Below are 15,010 nucleotides of genomic sequence, written 5' to 3'. Positions count from 1 at the left end.
TAAATTTTGGATATCCTATAACTTACATTTCATGTGAGTCCATAAACTCAGTAACCAATTGAAACGGCACCAGTGGAAGTTTCATAATGAGAAACGGTTTGTGTTTTGGAATAGATGTGTCAATGTTCCAAAAACACATTCTGATAGCTTTATGAACTCTATGTAATGAACTTTTCAAAATTCTCCAAACCATGACTAGAGAAGAAAGGCAACAATTATTGATTCACAACGTTGTATGCATATCGTTTGCGTCTTACGCCCTTTCTGCTGCCCTTTCTGCTCTGACGGACTGGTAGGCTAACATGTACCTGCCATTCGACACTACCTGCCATACGACATCCGACCATAACCATGAAGGGGGAAGGGTGAGAAATCAGATACACAATTGTTCAAATAACAACTTCCGTAAATTTCAAAACCAAAGGTACCGGATAAATGTATAATTTCGCTTCGGAACCGGTTTGACATCGAGACCAGATATGCACCAGATATGGAGATCTCCCAAAATTAATTTAGGGGTTCTATCAAAATAAGAGTGTTACATAAATGTCTTCCACATTTTCGCCAATAATTTGGTAACTTCAACGCAGTTTTCTACAAAAAATTCTCGTTTTAGAGATAACTGAAGCTCAAAACTCCACTAATTAGTACAACCAAACTTTGACAGTCATTGGTCAAAAATTGAAGAGCAAGACAGTTTTCATAAAAAAAAAGCCATTATTAGCGCTGTTTGGACTTGTTCTTTTTGATGCACCGGTCATGGAAATAAAAATATGTGATTTTTCGAATTTTTGTGATTTTTGGAAATTTTACAAAAAAGTTGTAAAACATTATTTTTTACCCTGAAAGTTAATTAAATATTACAAAAGCTGTACAATAAATATTTTCAAAAGTTTCAGGTCAATCCGACCAATTTGAAACAAGTTATGACCGAAAAACCAAAAATTGGTAACCTTTTTGGCGCTACTGTATATGAAGAGTAATAGTGTATTAGGAATATCAGATATTGAAATGAGTATAGGGTTTTAGTGGAAATCAGTCCTACAGCAATACAGTAGGACGGGGACTCACCCCAAAATAGTTCTGGTGCCTGGCGGGTCTTTGAAATATCTCGGATCTTTTTTCACTTGAATTCTCCTATTCTTCAAATTTCTGAAAGTTCTACAAGTAAAAAATATATCCCTTGCTTCCCGAAACTATCCCAAATACAAAAAATTGGTCGGTTTGTAACAAAAGAGGAGGATAACATGATGTTTGCTTGCCCACCAATTCCCGCCACTGGACCGCCGCCACAGACACTTTTCACACATATCTGTCCGGCTCTTCTCCTTCTTTCTTGTTGTTCTGTTTTCTATTGTTTCTGGTCATTTGTTTGCTCAGCGCCCCCCTTCTTCAAGCTCCGCCCACTCTTTCGAGAGAGCTGTCTTCTTGTTGCCCATCTGTGGATAGAACAATTAGTCTTCCTGTCTCCTCACACCTGTCATTCCTTATTTTCAAATAACAAATTATTATGATCCGGAACATTACTATTGCCAGTCTCGTATTGTGTGCTTTTGTTAGTACACAACGGGCGCCGTCTACAGAAGTTATTGATGTAAGTTCGCTCTATTGCAAAAGTTATACAAGTTTGCAATAGAGCACAGTTTCTCTTTCCCATTTTCAGAAAATCCTTGGAAGTGCCGAAACAAAAACAATTGAACAGATCAACAAGGAGATTGATAGGGTGAGATCATAATTCCGTTTCAAACACGATCAAATTAATTTCAGCTAGTAGAGAAATTGGATGACAAAACACGACAGGAGCATAAAGCATGGAAACTGAAAGTGGAGAAGGACGAGAGGGAACGGAAGTCTAGAATTTTTGTGAGTTGATTTTTTAAAAAGTTAGCTCTATTGAGGGAGCAGACTTTGCAGTGGAGCGTGTTTGCATCATGCTAAATTTGAAAAAAGCTTTACAATTGTTTTGAGCAAAAGTGCTCTATTAACCACACTCCAATTTTCAATAGAGCCCATTTGAACCTCCCATATATCTCTTCAAAAATTCCAGAAAGTCCTTCCAAAACTCTCCACCCGAACCCAACAAAAACTCATCCGAATCGTGATGACTCAACAGAATCAGACGTTGTCAGTTGGGGAAAAAGAACGAATCCTGAGACACATCTCCACTTCAATGGATAACAACACGAAAGTGGAATTGGCCAGATTTTTGACTGATAAAGATTTGTTTTCTCTGATTTATTAATTTTCAAATTTCTGGTTTTTTGTATATTTTCATTGAGTTTAAATTGAATTTTATTTATTTATTTATTACGAACGATAAACTGATTGATGCCTCAAATGTTTCTATCATTCTGGAAATTTTCAAAATTTACGGGAATTCATGAATATCCACGTAAACTTGCACATTTCTGTACCCTCTATTCAACACGTCATAGAATTTTGTTCTCATAAAAACTTCTATTTCAAAAAATCACTGAGAATAATTTATTTCCCAGGGAACAGGCGATCATCTTTCCACTCGCGAAATGTTACATTACCTGTTGTCAATTGCGATTTTCATTTTTGAAAACGTAAGTTTCTTCCCAAAACAGATTCGCCTCAAACACGCGATTTTCAGAAATTGGTACTATTTTTGTCTGTTTTTCTCCTAGTTATCGTCTACTTTTTATGGCCTTCTCGAGATGAAAATGACGATGTGGTCAATTTTAGAGGTTGGTTACAGTTGGATAGGAACTGAAATTCAGAAATATTTTATTCAGCTCCTTCCATCAAAACTATTCAAAACAGTCCGGACACGTTCACTGGAACACCCGTCGGGAAAAGTCCATCTTTTTATTCGAATGCATTGACGAAAGGGTTATGGTAAGATATGCGTCCTCTGATTTAGTAGATCAAATCATTACTGGCAGGTCACGTAGTAAAGAAGACGCAACTGCTGAGAAGCTACGTGGATCGTGGGAGAAACTGACGAAGCAACCACCTCGAGAACTCTACGAACCGAGTGAACAAGAACAAGTTCCATCGAATATCAAACAAGAGATTTTCTTCGTTTTGAAAGCTTTAGAAGGTCTCGAACTGCCGAGAACATGGCAATTGGATCCACGGGATGTGGAGACTTTATCGATTGATAAGGGCAATGTCTTATTGAGCCCGGGAGATCAGAATGATGTGATAATTGTCGTGATCTCTGGGGAGTTGGGCATTCTTACTACAGTCCATTCGGTGAGATTTTCTATGTAAATACTTCTTTCTAATGCTAGAGTTGTAGGCTGACAAGCATTACGAATGCAACATGAAGACGTTGAAAAGTGGAGAATCGTACTTCTCGCAGACTTCAATCATTGAGATTTTAATGGTAACCGATTCCTTGTGACCCAGTTTTTCTAGACAGCATAAAACTATTTTCCAGAATGAAAAGCCGAAAAACAAGTACATCCATCTGAAAGCTTTGACCAACTGTCGGGTGGCCAAGTACAAGTTGACGTCGTTCTACACGTCATTCCTTTCGAATCCTCAGCATTGGATTCGAACGATTCAGGTGGTGATGACAAGGCTGCAACAGTGTACACTGATCACGTGTAACATGTATTTGGGAATCGGTGGAAAGTGTATTGATGCGGTGAGTTAAAACATGGAAACAAGAGAAATTCATGTTCATTTTTAGAAGAGAAAGATTCCGGACTCTACAAAGTTTGCGAATTTCGACAAACTTACGGAAGAGGAACAAATGAATAAAGGGGTCGAGTGGATAGCACAAGCAATGGGAATTCCGGAGCATGCTGATAAGTTGAGAGACAAAATAAAGAAGTTTGAGTGCCAAACTGGAACAGTGGTCACTGAGGAGAACTCGTTCGAGATTGATATGATATTTGTGGTTTATGGGAAGTTGACACTCAAGAGGGTTAGTTGTTTCTAGGAGTCTTGAAAAGATATTCCGTTTTACAGGGATCATTGGAAAGAGACGATACTGGAACATCGTTGGCATTTGATGTTCATCCAGGAGATATCCTCCCGTCAATGCAAATTCTTACGAACGAACCTGCGATGTGTACGGCAAAAGCAACAGAGAAGACGATTTATTTCAAGATTTGCAGAGATGAATACATACAGTAAGCCAATCCAAAAAAGAATAGCAAGTCAAAAAAGGTTTCAGAATCCTATTTGCCTACCCTGTCATCTATCTCCGTCTAGCTTTCCATGCCCTTCACTTTGTCTCTCCATTCGCAAGAGTTTTCGATTTGGCAGTTGGTTGGCATCGAATTGAAACTGGTCAGGCGTTGTTCAGGTATTCGAGGCTTCTGTCGGTGTTTTCTGTTTATCCGAACTATTCAGAATGGGTGACAAATCCGACTGTATGTACATTGTGATGGGTGGACGTCTTCGAGCTGTTGACTTGACAAAAATTATTGAGGAATACGGTAGATTAGATCTCATTGGAATCACCGATATGGCGGAGAAACGGGCTCGTCGGAGCACTGTCATGGCTGTTCGATTCTCGCATATTGTCTGTGTTCCGGATAATTTGTTGAGTTTTGTCAAGATTCGATATCCACAGGTTTTTCTTGAATGTTCTAGACTTTTCAAAAAAACAGATTTCAGGTTGGAAACAAATTGCTCCAACTAATCAGCAAGTGCTGGAAAACTCCAACTCCTGAAACAATGAGTCACGTGGAGACGACAAAGATTCAGAATCTCAGAACTATCGCCATAGTTCCCGCATCGAAACGTGTCCCTCTGACAGCATTTACTTGTGAATTATACAATCAACTGTCGAAGCATGTCAAACTACTTCGTTTGAGTAGCAGTGTAATTGGAAATTATTTCGAGCAAGAAGTGATTACAAAGAAGGCAGATTACGGTCTGATGCATTGGTTGAATGTTCAAGAAATCGCGTATTCATTGGTTTTGTATCAGTGTGATTTCAATAAAACTAGTTGGACAAGGCGTTGTTTGAGAATGGCTGATGCCATTCTGGTGGTGGCTAGCGGAGTGGAGAGTCGGGATCAACAGGTTTTGGTGAGCCAGATTTCGTGGAGTTCCCATTCTATATTCACACTTTTCCAGGCTGATTCTCTCCTATCTTGCAACGAGAAAGGTGTCCGTCAATCCAAGGAATTGGTTCTCTTGTGGCCTGAAAACACTCCGACGCCACGTGGAACTGCTGACTGGATTAATGAATCCTACTACTCTGGATATCATCATCTACGTGCTCCGAATCGAGTTTTCAGTTTTCCAGTTAAGACTAGTGAGAAGAAGGTAGGATTGAGACCTTTTCATTTGAAACCCACATGTATTCAGATTGTGGACTTCTACGAGACGACTGTATTCTGTGAAGTGAACTATCAAACTGACTTCTCGCGACTTGCACGTATCTTGACTGGAAATGCAATCGGAGTTGTTTTCGGAGGTGGAGGGGCTCGTGGAGCCGCCCATGCTGGAGCTCTGAAAGCTCTTATTGAGAAAAAGATTCCAATTGATATGGTTGGAGGCACTTCGATTGGAGCACTCTTCGGATCACTCTATGCAACGACACCGGATATTCGAGCTATTGTAAGAATGAAAAACTTCTTTACAGACCGTCTTCGTAATAATATTCTCGATGTGCTCCGTGATCTGACTTGGGCTTATTGTGCTATTCTAACAGGTCATCGATTTAATTTGTGAGCCAATTTTTCCAGATGTTTTTTAAACAAATACAATGGTTTCCAGGTGTGTTCAAAGAATGCTAAATGAGGTAAAAATTGAAGATTGCTGGATTTCATTTTTCTGTATTTCTACAGATTTAACGTGAGCTCAAATTTTGAAGAAACTGCACTCCACTTGTAAATGTTTCAGGTCGTCTTCCATGAGAATCCATCGTAGTGGTCTCATGTGGCCAGTTGTCCGTAGTTCCATGTCAATCGCTGGCTACGTACCTCCTATTTGTGATCCACAAGATGGTCATTTGCTATTAGATGGTGCATATGTTAACAATCTACCAGCAGATATTATGAAGTCACTTGGAGCGAATGTAGTGATAGCAATTGATGTTGGAATGTCGGATGAGAACATGAATTTGAGAGATTACGGTTATGCGATTAGTGGTTCGTTTTGGAATGATTGCCAACGGAGCACGTTTGCAACATGCTTGCTTTTTAGGTACCTGGTGTCTTTTCAAACGCTGGTGGCCGTTTGGAGAAGAGCTTCGAGTCTTGAACATGTCTGAAATCCAGAATCGTCTCGCCTATGTCTGTTGTGTCAATCAGATGGAAACTGTCAGAAATGCACAGTACTGCTATTATGTGAAGCTGCCAATCGAGAGTTTTGGAATTTTTGATTTCTCGAAATTCGATCAGGCAGCGGTTGGTTTGGAATTTTACTTCTAAATGTTTGATTTCTTGAACAATTCCAGCAAATTGGCTACGAGGTCACACTTCAAAAAATGGAAGAGTACTTTGAGGATTCAATGATAACTCGTCGAAAACTGTTGGGTTGTGCGAGGAATGTTGGTTTGACTCCACAGAAATCGAAGAATGATAATATTATTTCATTTGTGAATATGCCGTGTCTGCCGAGAACTCCGAATGATTTGAAGTCGGATTTGAAGTCCGATTAGTATTGAGAATTAATGAAGAAATTTTTGTGATTTGTTTCTGACACTATGAGATAAAGAGTATGGAGATTAGGGCTTTTGGATGAAGTGTTTTATTTCAAAAATCTTGGGATAGACATCCGGAAATACAGATTTACAGAAGAACATATCGTTTTCATAATTTGACAAAATGTCTTCCAAACGATATTAATAAGAATAGGGCCTCACAGCACTTGGATTTCAAAGTTTGCGAATCTGGAGATACAGGCAATTTTCTAGATTTGAAAAGGGTTTCAGAAGTGTATTTTGTCTCTTGTATCTGTTTCAAAATGCTGACTCATGGTCACACCATTACACATGCTCAGAAATTTCTAATACCCGTTCCCATTTGACTAGACTCTAACTTTAAACTCAAGCTACTCCATCCTCCATATTCAAATTATAGATTGTCTATGAAAGTATTCATGTGCGTCACATACACACTTTGTTGACTTCCCCAACAGTTTCAGAATCTGCAGCCAACCTAAAAATACCAATATCAAGAACACCCTCCACCCCGTGCACTTTTTCCCACGAATTCCCAAAATGAATCACTATAAATCACTGTCTTCTTGATGTAACAGACACCTACATTTCGATTCGAACGTCATCTTTTTCTTTTGCTATAAATATCTTTATTCTAGATCATTTTAACAAGGAAATCGAGACTTCTTCCTTGTCTTCGAATTTGAAACGGAAGCAAAAAGAAGCCGGAAATTTGTTGGTAAATGTTCTCTGAAAACTACTAAAGAAGCCCCCAATTTCTTTATTTCATTTCAAATCCGCCCTCGAATTTCGGGAAAGATTTCTTAAACGGCGAAGACGACGATGAATTCGCTGACGTTTTCATTTTTAGTTCTTGACAAATCTTTGTTCTGAGAGCATATATTCTCCTTATTTCTTCTCGTTTTTGATGAAGCTTCTCCATTTTTTTTTCAAGATTGACATGTGTTTAATTTACTATTTTTCTGGTTTTCCTGGTCTTGTCCATGATTCATTATTCTACGAAGAGCCTGGCTGCTTCCTTTTTTAGTGAAGCTGATGCTCGTTTTCTATTCGGTTCTTTGAGTGCAGAATCTGGCGCAAAGGTTGTTTTTTGGATGTTGCCTAGACTGTACTAGGAGAAGATTTTCATGAAATTTGAATAGTTTTAGACGATAAGCGTAGAATTGGGATGACGGTGTAGATAGATTTCAGTCTTATCAGTTCTTGAATTGAGCGAGTTTTGAGGCTTTTATAATTGGTTTTGATGATTTTCTCACTATTTCACTTTGAGTTTTGTAGTGAAAATTCTTTTACTTTGTCAATTCTGAAAACGGAAAAGTTTTAAAAAATTTCCCAACTCACATCAGAGTTCCCAAGTTGTCTTTCCCAATTTCTTTAGAAACCTACGACCGTACACCATTGTGAGATAACCAATCAACTCTGTCAGTTTCATGTTTTAAGTTTTCAACCACTCCAGAAAAACTGAAATTCTAAACCACTCATCCCCTTTTTCCCAAGTGTTTCGATGTTCTTGACTTCCAGAATTCAAATCTTGATCCTATACACCCCGATTCCTTGTTCTAAAGGTCCTCCTTAATCCCCAATTTCCTTGCAAGATTTGTAAAAATGCTCCTAAAGGCCTGAGTGGGCGAAAATTTCAGTTTTCTTCATTTTTTGATTCCGCACGTAGATGCAAATGTGCTCTATTGATGAGTGGGGACAACAATGAGATTTCAGACCACGCCCTCCAGAACCAGAGGCTCTGAACCTTATTCATAGCAATATTGCATTCTGTGTCGGCTGAGTAAAGTTGTTCCCTCTGCACATCAAAAACCCCGAGAGTATTATTTGTGAAATTTCCCAGAAATTTCCCAGAAAATCAACTATTTTAAGAAACCTTTTTTCCCTTAATCTCAGGTGTTCATGCTATAGAAGCCACTCTGGTTCCACTACCACTGCTATACAAAATTTCGAACATTGATTCCTATTTTCTCCTATCAATACACCTCTAAATTTCCAGTCATTTATTCTAGAAAACTCTTCGTTCTTTCATGGAGATGACGTGAATTGTCTCGTTTTGGGATAGGTGAATAACCGACTGAAAAAGAAGAGAAAAAGACAAAACAATTCTCATCTTTTGAATTTTCTATCGTCTTTCGTCTTCTTTCTACGTCTTCAATTCAATAGAGGAGCCAAAAATATATAATGAATTGAGAAGAGAAGAGAAAGATGAAATCGCAGAGATTATAGGGCGTACGCAAATCTCTCCCGGGGTGAGAAGAGTATGCGTAGTAGATTTCAATTTGGAGAAAAAAAGAAAATTCTTTCTGAATCACTCTGATGAATCTTTTTGAGAAGAAGAAGACGTTTTTTGCTTTTTGTTCTTTTTTTTCAAATTGCAGAAGTGCACGATTCTTCTATTTTAGTCAGTTTTTTGAACTATTTCCGGGATTAGAAGAGGGTGGGAAGATGGCGACGAATGATAAGTTTTTGTGGGTCTAGAATTCGAAGTCATTCTATCTGTATGTCTGCCTGTATGTCCGTTTATCCGAAGACTTCACTGAGACTTCAGAAACGAAGTATACAATTTCTATGTTGATCTGTTAATACCTGTAGACGAGCATGATTCTAGTTTTGAAAATTTAGAAACTGAAAAATTGCAACTAGCCAGTTGGTGAATTAAAAAAATTTCTTCTAGGTATGTTTTCTTTCTGAAAATTTGAATCCTCCCTACTCTTGTTTTCAATTCTGAGGATAGAATTTCCAGTTTTGGTTCTTTTTCAAAAGACTTTCAGCCCATTGCTTCATAGTAAGATAGTATCATATTCCTCTTTTTCAAATTTCTAGAACTGTCCTGACCAAACTCGCTGATATTCTCGTCCAAGGAAGTTTTTTTTTCTATTTCATCCAGGAAACACTAGAAACCTATTTTCATCCCACTCAAAACTAAAAGTCAATTTTTGCTTATTTCGGATAATTTCTTTTGAAATCCCGCCGCTTTTAGATCTGACCCCCACACACACACCCCTTTTTTCGAGTTCTCACGCCTTCTGAATAGAAGACGAATTGCTCTCCACGCGACGTCTTCATTTCATTATTCTGATTCAGTCTTACTTTTTTCTTATTCGATCCGTCATCCCCCTAATTTCTTCCCTTTTTCAGGTATATTCAACAGAAAATCAACATTAAAACCATGAAAACAATGTTGATGCAAGTCATGGTGTTGATGGGAGTCGCCAGTTGTGCAGCATCGTTTACGGTAAGAATTCATTCCAGAACTTGATAGAGATCAAAACTAAAGTTACAGGTGTCCTCGGTCAGATTCCATGGAGCTCCGTATCGTGCATTGAGAGAAATCAATAGAGAGCTCGCAAAGCGTTCGTTCTCCCAATTGAATCAGTACTCTGGATTCGATACTCTCGGTGGAATGGGTCTTGGAAAACGGAGTGATGCAGATCAAGCTGGAGAGAAACGAGCCGCATTGAGCACGTTTGATTCGATTGGAGGTATGTTGCAACTTCGCTCTACTGAAACCCTTCTAGAACTAGGTTACGGTACTTTGTGGAAAACTTGATCTTTTTCTGAGCCTAGTAATCTGAAATCTGATCATTCGGTACACGCAGAAAGATCTTGTTCAAACTCGAATTGGTCTAGACCAATGACACATTTCTTAATCCGGAGTAGTATTTTAATTTCTTGATTTCCTTTGAAACTAGATGACACATTTTGGGCGACTAGAAAATTCATGTTCAAAAACTAGTCCTCGCTTGGTTTTCGACAAACTTATATTTTCTCAATTTAGTTTTTCAGCAGAAAAACAAAACAGTAACCAATTGTTCTTCGTTTTTTCAAAGATCGATCCCTAATCCAGTCTCAACAAGTTCAAACAACTATTTACTACTGACCACAATCACATCATCTAACTCACAACATTTTTCTAATTCGAGCAGACTAATCTAATCTTTACAACTTTTTTTGTTTCTTTTCAAAACTCAATGTTTAGAAATGCAGAGTTTGATGATTGATCCACCAAACAAGTTCATCACTTTTCTTTCAAAATTATGTGAATATTTTTTCAGGAATGGGACTCGGAAAACGATCGGCACCATCTTTCTACTTGTACGAGAAACGAGCACCACATGCGATGACTTCTTTGGATACACTAGGTGGAATGGGTTTCGGAAGGAAATGAGATGATGACGTTGAATCTGAAGAGAGATGTATTACTTTTTAATTTATTATTTTCGACACCTGAACTGACCAAAAACATAATTGAATCGACGCAATGAAGATGCTCCTTGTTTGAATAGTTCATTTCAATTTACAGAGGGTTACTGTAGGGTTACTTTAGATTTACTATAATGCTGGAACAGTGTCTTGTTGTTCTTCTTACAGCTTTAACAGTTATCAAATACAAAAGTAATTAAAAAAACACAATCTGATGCTAGAAAAGCTTCCAACATTCTCCAAAAACCTTATCAAAAGTTTGATTCACCTTTGTTTAATACAAAATGATTTGTCTGTACAATCGACAAATAAACCGAAAGGTTGAGAATTGAATGGCACAAAAGAGAAAGAGAAATAGAGAATATTTACTTTTGTGACGAAATACAAATTGCCGACTAGTAAAAAGAGAGAGGGAGAAAGAGAAAGAGAGAGTGAACTGATTCATAGTCACTAGTATGATTTTTATATGCTTTACAAGTTTCAGACTGCTTGAAACTTTGAATTTTTGGCTATGCAAATGCGCTCTAATGATAATGAACTCTTCTTCCAAAACTCTTCCACGAAGACTCCTTTTGAGCCGGGAAAACAGGAATTTAGAGCGTTTAGAGCAATTTTCAGCAATGATGAAATGAAAGTTGCGCAGAATTTTCCGAAAGATCAAAATCTGAAATAAAAAATATGACTTCAGTCCTCCTTTATTTTTTTGTATTTTTTGTAAATCAAAGTTTCTTGTCTTCTCTGAGTTCGCTGGAGCACATTTGCTACGGATGTCTGATTTTCTATAATTATCGTTAGAGCGTATTTCCTACACTCCTCAGTACATCTTAACTTTCAGAGGGTTATATTGTTTGCAATCTCTCCCTCTCTTCTCCTTTTTCCTCTTTTTTCTTCTTTCCGCTTCTCCCATGTCTTTTCTCTCTAAATCTCTTCTCACCTCCACACTATTTTCTTATCTTATCAAAAGTGAAAAAGAGCTTATCAGTCAGTGTCACCTTGACAACCATCTGGTGCTCACTTTCACAAAAAAGGATTCGACGAATGCATGGCTAATAACATATTGGTTTCAATTATATGGCAACTATTTTGGTGTTCAATACTCTTCCCAATTATTCATTTCGGAATATCTCTTGTCAGAGAAGTGACTCCGAAAATTGGACATGATGAGAGATTGTTTCCGAGGTGAGTTCTCTAGGAGGACATCTGGATATTTTTTAAATTCTAGAGATATATTATACAACACTGACTTGCTCAATAAGCATCGTGTAAAAATAGCAGATGAATTATATCGAGGATTCAAAAAGATCAAACCAAGCCCAGCTAGTGTCGAAGTTCGAGTGGTTGCTTCAAATCGAGGAAATGATTTTTTGTATCAGGTGAGTTGGTCAAAAAGAAATTCAGAGTCTGGTCGATTCTTGATCAAGAACAGTAACAAATCAAAAGATCAAACTTCACACATTTTTGAGATAAGCTTGAGACAATCGCGTTTGCTTCGAACGAATTGAATCTGAAAAATTTCGAAAATGTAATTTTGGATAGTGTTGTCAGAAATAGTTCTCTGAGCTCAAATTTATAATTAAAGTTGAAAAATTCTATAATTATGACACAATCTCTGATTCTGTGACACTTTTCCAAGGATAAAATTTTCAAAATACAAAACCAAATATTTTTAGTGTGGAAAGACACGTTAGTAAATTCGAAAAGCCGGTTTATTACAGTAACTTCATTTTCAGACAGTAATCTTCTTGCTGGAACAACAAGCCTCTTCGTATCCCAGTTTCAATTACACCATGCAAATCTGCAATGTGGAATCTGAAACATTTTCTGATCTCAAAAGATTCGATAAAATGGAGATCCCCATTTCAACACTCGGGGACCAATCTAAAAATGCGAAATTTCTAAATTCCACACTCAAAAAAGAGAACGACGACTACTGGAAATGTATGGCTCTGACCACGGATTCTAGGTACGAGATATTCTAGATAAAAATCTATGTAAATCAAATTGGATTTTTTGCAGATACATACTATTAATAGAAGATGACGCAGTAGTGATTCCAGAATTTTCCAATCTTTTGAAATCTCTTGTCAGGAAGCTAGATGACCATGAATATGTAGATTTCGTAAAGTTGTATCATCCGAATTATTTGAGAAAGTTGCCATCTTATGCCTTGGTAAGTTATAGCCTAGCCGGGAGGAAGCATACAAATATTCTATTTTCAGATGGGTGCCGTATCCATTTCCTTATCCTTCTTCTCCTGTTATGCAATCAAATCATTCTTCAAAACATTCCCAATTCTTACATTCCTGATTCTCTCCCTTGTTGTGTTCTATGATTTCACTACTTACGGGTGTCGTGTGAGTTATATTTCTAAAAATGCTTTGAAAAATCATATTCTAAATTTCAGTTATCTGCCGATTTCCGTTACTACTTAACCGGTTCTGCCTACTTTTCATATCCCGAGTCATGTTGTACACCTGCTGTGATATTCAGAAAATCTTCTGTGAAGACAATGTATGAGTATTTTAGTAGATCTGTCGCTTTTGAAGGTAACTGTCATTTTAATTGGTATAATTGCAATTTTCATAATTCCAGGTCATGCCAAAGACCACATTCTCGATGAATCACCATTTACGGGTCGCCAATCGGATGTCAACTATGTCACACATATCGGATCATTCAGCTCTATCCGACAGAGAGCAGTTTTTCTTTCTGATTTGAGAGATAATTGATCGCTGGCTAATATTGAAATACGTGTTTTATCTGAAACTTGCTCAAAATTGTTATTTGATAATAAAAGTTGTGAATCTTGAACGAAAACTAATCACGTCATCCATCCCATCCCACGTGTTCCTGATAGTCCCACTACTCTTGTGAGGAAAAAAGTGCGAGTTTAAACTACGTCAGTGAAACTTGTCAGTCGAAAAAGTGAAGATTGTTAAAAACTTATTACACTGAAAGCTTCTAGAATTACATATCAATGTCCCCTGTCTGCTGCGGTGAAGAAGAGAATTTCAATCTTTGAGCATTTTCTCGTGTTAAAAACTGAGATCACTGTTGGAAAAAATGTCTGATATAGAATTGCGTTGAGAGAAATTCACGTGGCAATTATCCTTTACAGATATTACTGTAGATCCTGATAAAGTTCGACAAGCTTCTTCCCTCTTATCATCTCTCGGGGCGTCTCTTGGAACGCCTACATGGATTATCCCTCCCCAACCAATCTTCCACCGAATCCATCAGAAAAATTACGAAGGATAAAAAGACATCATTTTGGAAGAAACTGATGGGATAGGCGTGGCGAAACCTGCCAACTTCTCCCCCCGGTTATGATTTTGATTTTTGAAAAGTTGAGAGTTGTCACTCCACTTTTTTTGTTTTTGCTCGTAATTTTTTTTCCATTTTTCTCTCAAGTCACGTGGTGCTCGGAACCCCCGATGACGAAGATATTCGAACACATGTTGATGTGGAGTTCCGGTTTTTCTGGGAATCAGTTTCTAGAACTTGCGCTCGATCAGTTGAGCAGGTTCCAGAGTCATCATCTTCTCATTGTCAGTTTTAGCTCGTGCACTTTCTCTGTTTCGTAAATTTGTTCCGTTTTCCAATATAGAGGAAGGCTTGCAAAAGTGCATGCTTTCTCATGTTTCTCTGTCTTCTTTTTTACAGTTTCCAGATAAAATCTTGCAGACGTTCCGTTCCTCCCCAATCCAATTTCCCTTTTCCTTGAATCTCGCACCACTTTCCATCGCTCTCTCCCCATCCGCAACATCTCCTCATTGTGCCTTTGTTCCTTGCCGACACAAGGAATGAAATCTCTTTAAGGCGTAGGCGGGATGTGGTGATGGTGCCGATCAGGCCATTTTACGGGCTCTTCGAGCTGTCAAACTACTCGATTGCACTATCAAGTGGGATAGAAGAGGAAGGTTTTGCTCCCGTTTGTATGTGTAAGAGAGTGTGAGTGAGCACTTGTGTAGCCAATACAAGAAAAAAAGTTAGGTTTTTTGAACCGAGCAAACAGATATGAGGTGATTCTGTCACTTGGGTCAGTTTTGATTTGAACTGCACTTTCTCTATCCTGTTCCCTTTTCTCTGTTTTGAGTTTAGAAGTTTATTACTTTTGAGTAGTAGGAACAAAAACAAATTTTGAATAATTATTATTTTCTATATTCATTTCATCTGATTTTTTAAAAT

The 15,010-nt window shown here is 37.8% G+C and overlaps 4 protein-coding genes across 4 annotated transcripts; all 4 read left to right on the top strand.

The window, feature by feature from the left end:
* Positions 1-1,510: 1,510 nt before the first annotated feature.
* On the top strand, positions 1,511-2,242 carry GCK72_005053 (uncharacterized protein; the record flags this gene model as incomplete). Its single annotated transcript, XM_003116784.2, has 4 exons — positions 1,511-1,594; positions 1,664-1,723; positions 1,768-1,863; positions 2,048-2,242. The coding sequence occupies 4 exons, from the start codon at positions 1,511-1,513 to the stop codon at positions 2,240-2,242; spliced, it is 435 nt and encodes a 144-aa protein (XP_003116832.1).
* A 283-nt stretch (positions 2,243-2,525) lies between these two features.
* GCK72_005052 (uncharacterized protein) lies at positions 2,526-6,595 on the top strand (the record flags this gene model as incomplete). The annotated part of the gene is made up of 17 exons (XM_053725006.1): positions 2,526-2,570; positions 2,618-2,711; positions 2,760-2,862; positions 2,910-3,222; positions 3,269-3,355; positions 3,410-3,619; positions 3,665-3,901; positions 3,946-4,109; positions 4,154-4,285; positions 4,333-4,555; positions 4,600-5,016; positions 5,065-5,256; positions 5,299-5,660; positions 5,710-5,787; positions 5,836-6,083; positions 6,139-6,341; positions 6,392-6,595. The coding sequence occupies 17 exons, from the start codon at positions 2,526-2,528 to the stop codon at positions 6,593-6,595; spliced, it is 3,312 nt and encodes a 1,103-aa protein (XP_053589200.1).
* A 3,202-nt stretch (positions 6,596-9,797) lies between these two features.
* Positions 9,798-10,787, top strand: GCK72_005051 (uncharacterized protein; the record flags this gene model as incomplete). The annotated part of the gene is made up of 3 exons (XM_003117118.2): positions 9,798-9,854; positions 9,903-10,101; positions 10,675-10,787. The coding sequence occupies 3 exons, from the start codon at positions 9,798-9,800 to the stop codon at positions 10,785-10,787; spliced, it is 369 nt and encodes a 122-aa protein (XP_003117166.2).
* Positions 10,788-11,864: 1,077 nt separating this feature from the next.
* GCK72_005050 (uncharacterized protein) lies at positions 11,865-13,551 on the top strand (the record flags this gene model as incomplete). The annotated part of the gene is made up of 7 exons (XM_003116988.2): positions 11,865-12,001; positions 12,045-12,195; positions 12,553-12,785; positions 12,839-12,992; positions 13,042-13,176; positions 13,227-13,368; positions 13,415-13,551. 7 exons carry the CDS (start codon positions 11,865-11,867, stop codon positions 13,549-13,551), a joined length of 1,089 nt encoding a protein of 362 aa, XP_003117036.2.
* Positions 13,552-15,010: the final 1,459 nt, after the last annotated feature.

The sequence above is a fragment of the Caenorhabditis remanei genome, chromosome II, assembly GCF_010183535.1.
Source record: "Caenorhabditis remanei strain PX506 chromosome II, whole genome shotgun sequence".
Taxonomy (NCBI): domain Eukaryota; kingdom Metazoa; phylum Nematoda; class Chromadorea; order Rhabditida; family Rhabditidae; genus Caenorhabditis; species Caenorhabditis remanei.
The sequence above is the reverse complement of the archived record's forward strand: the minus strand, read 5'-3'. Positions and strand labels throughout refer to the sequence as shown.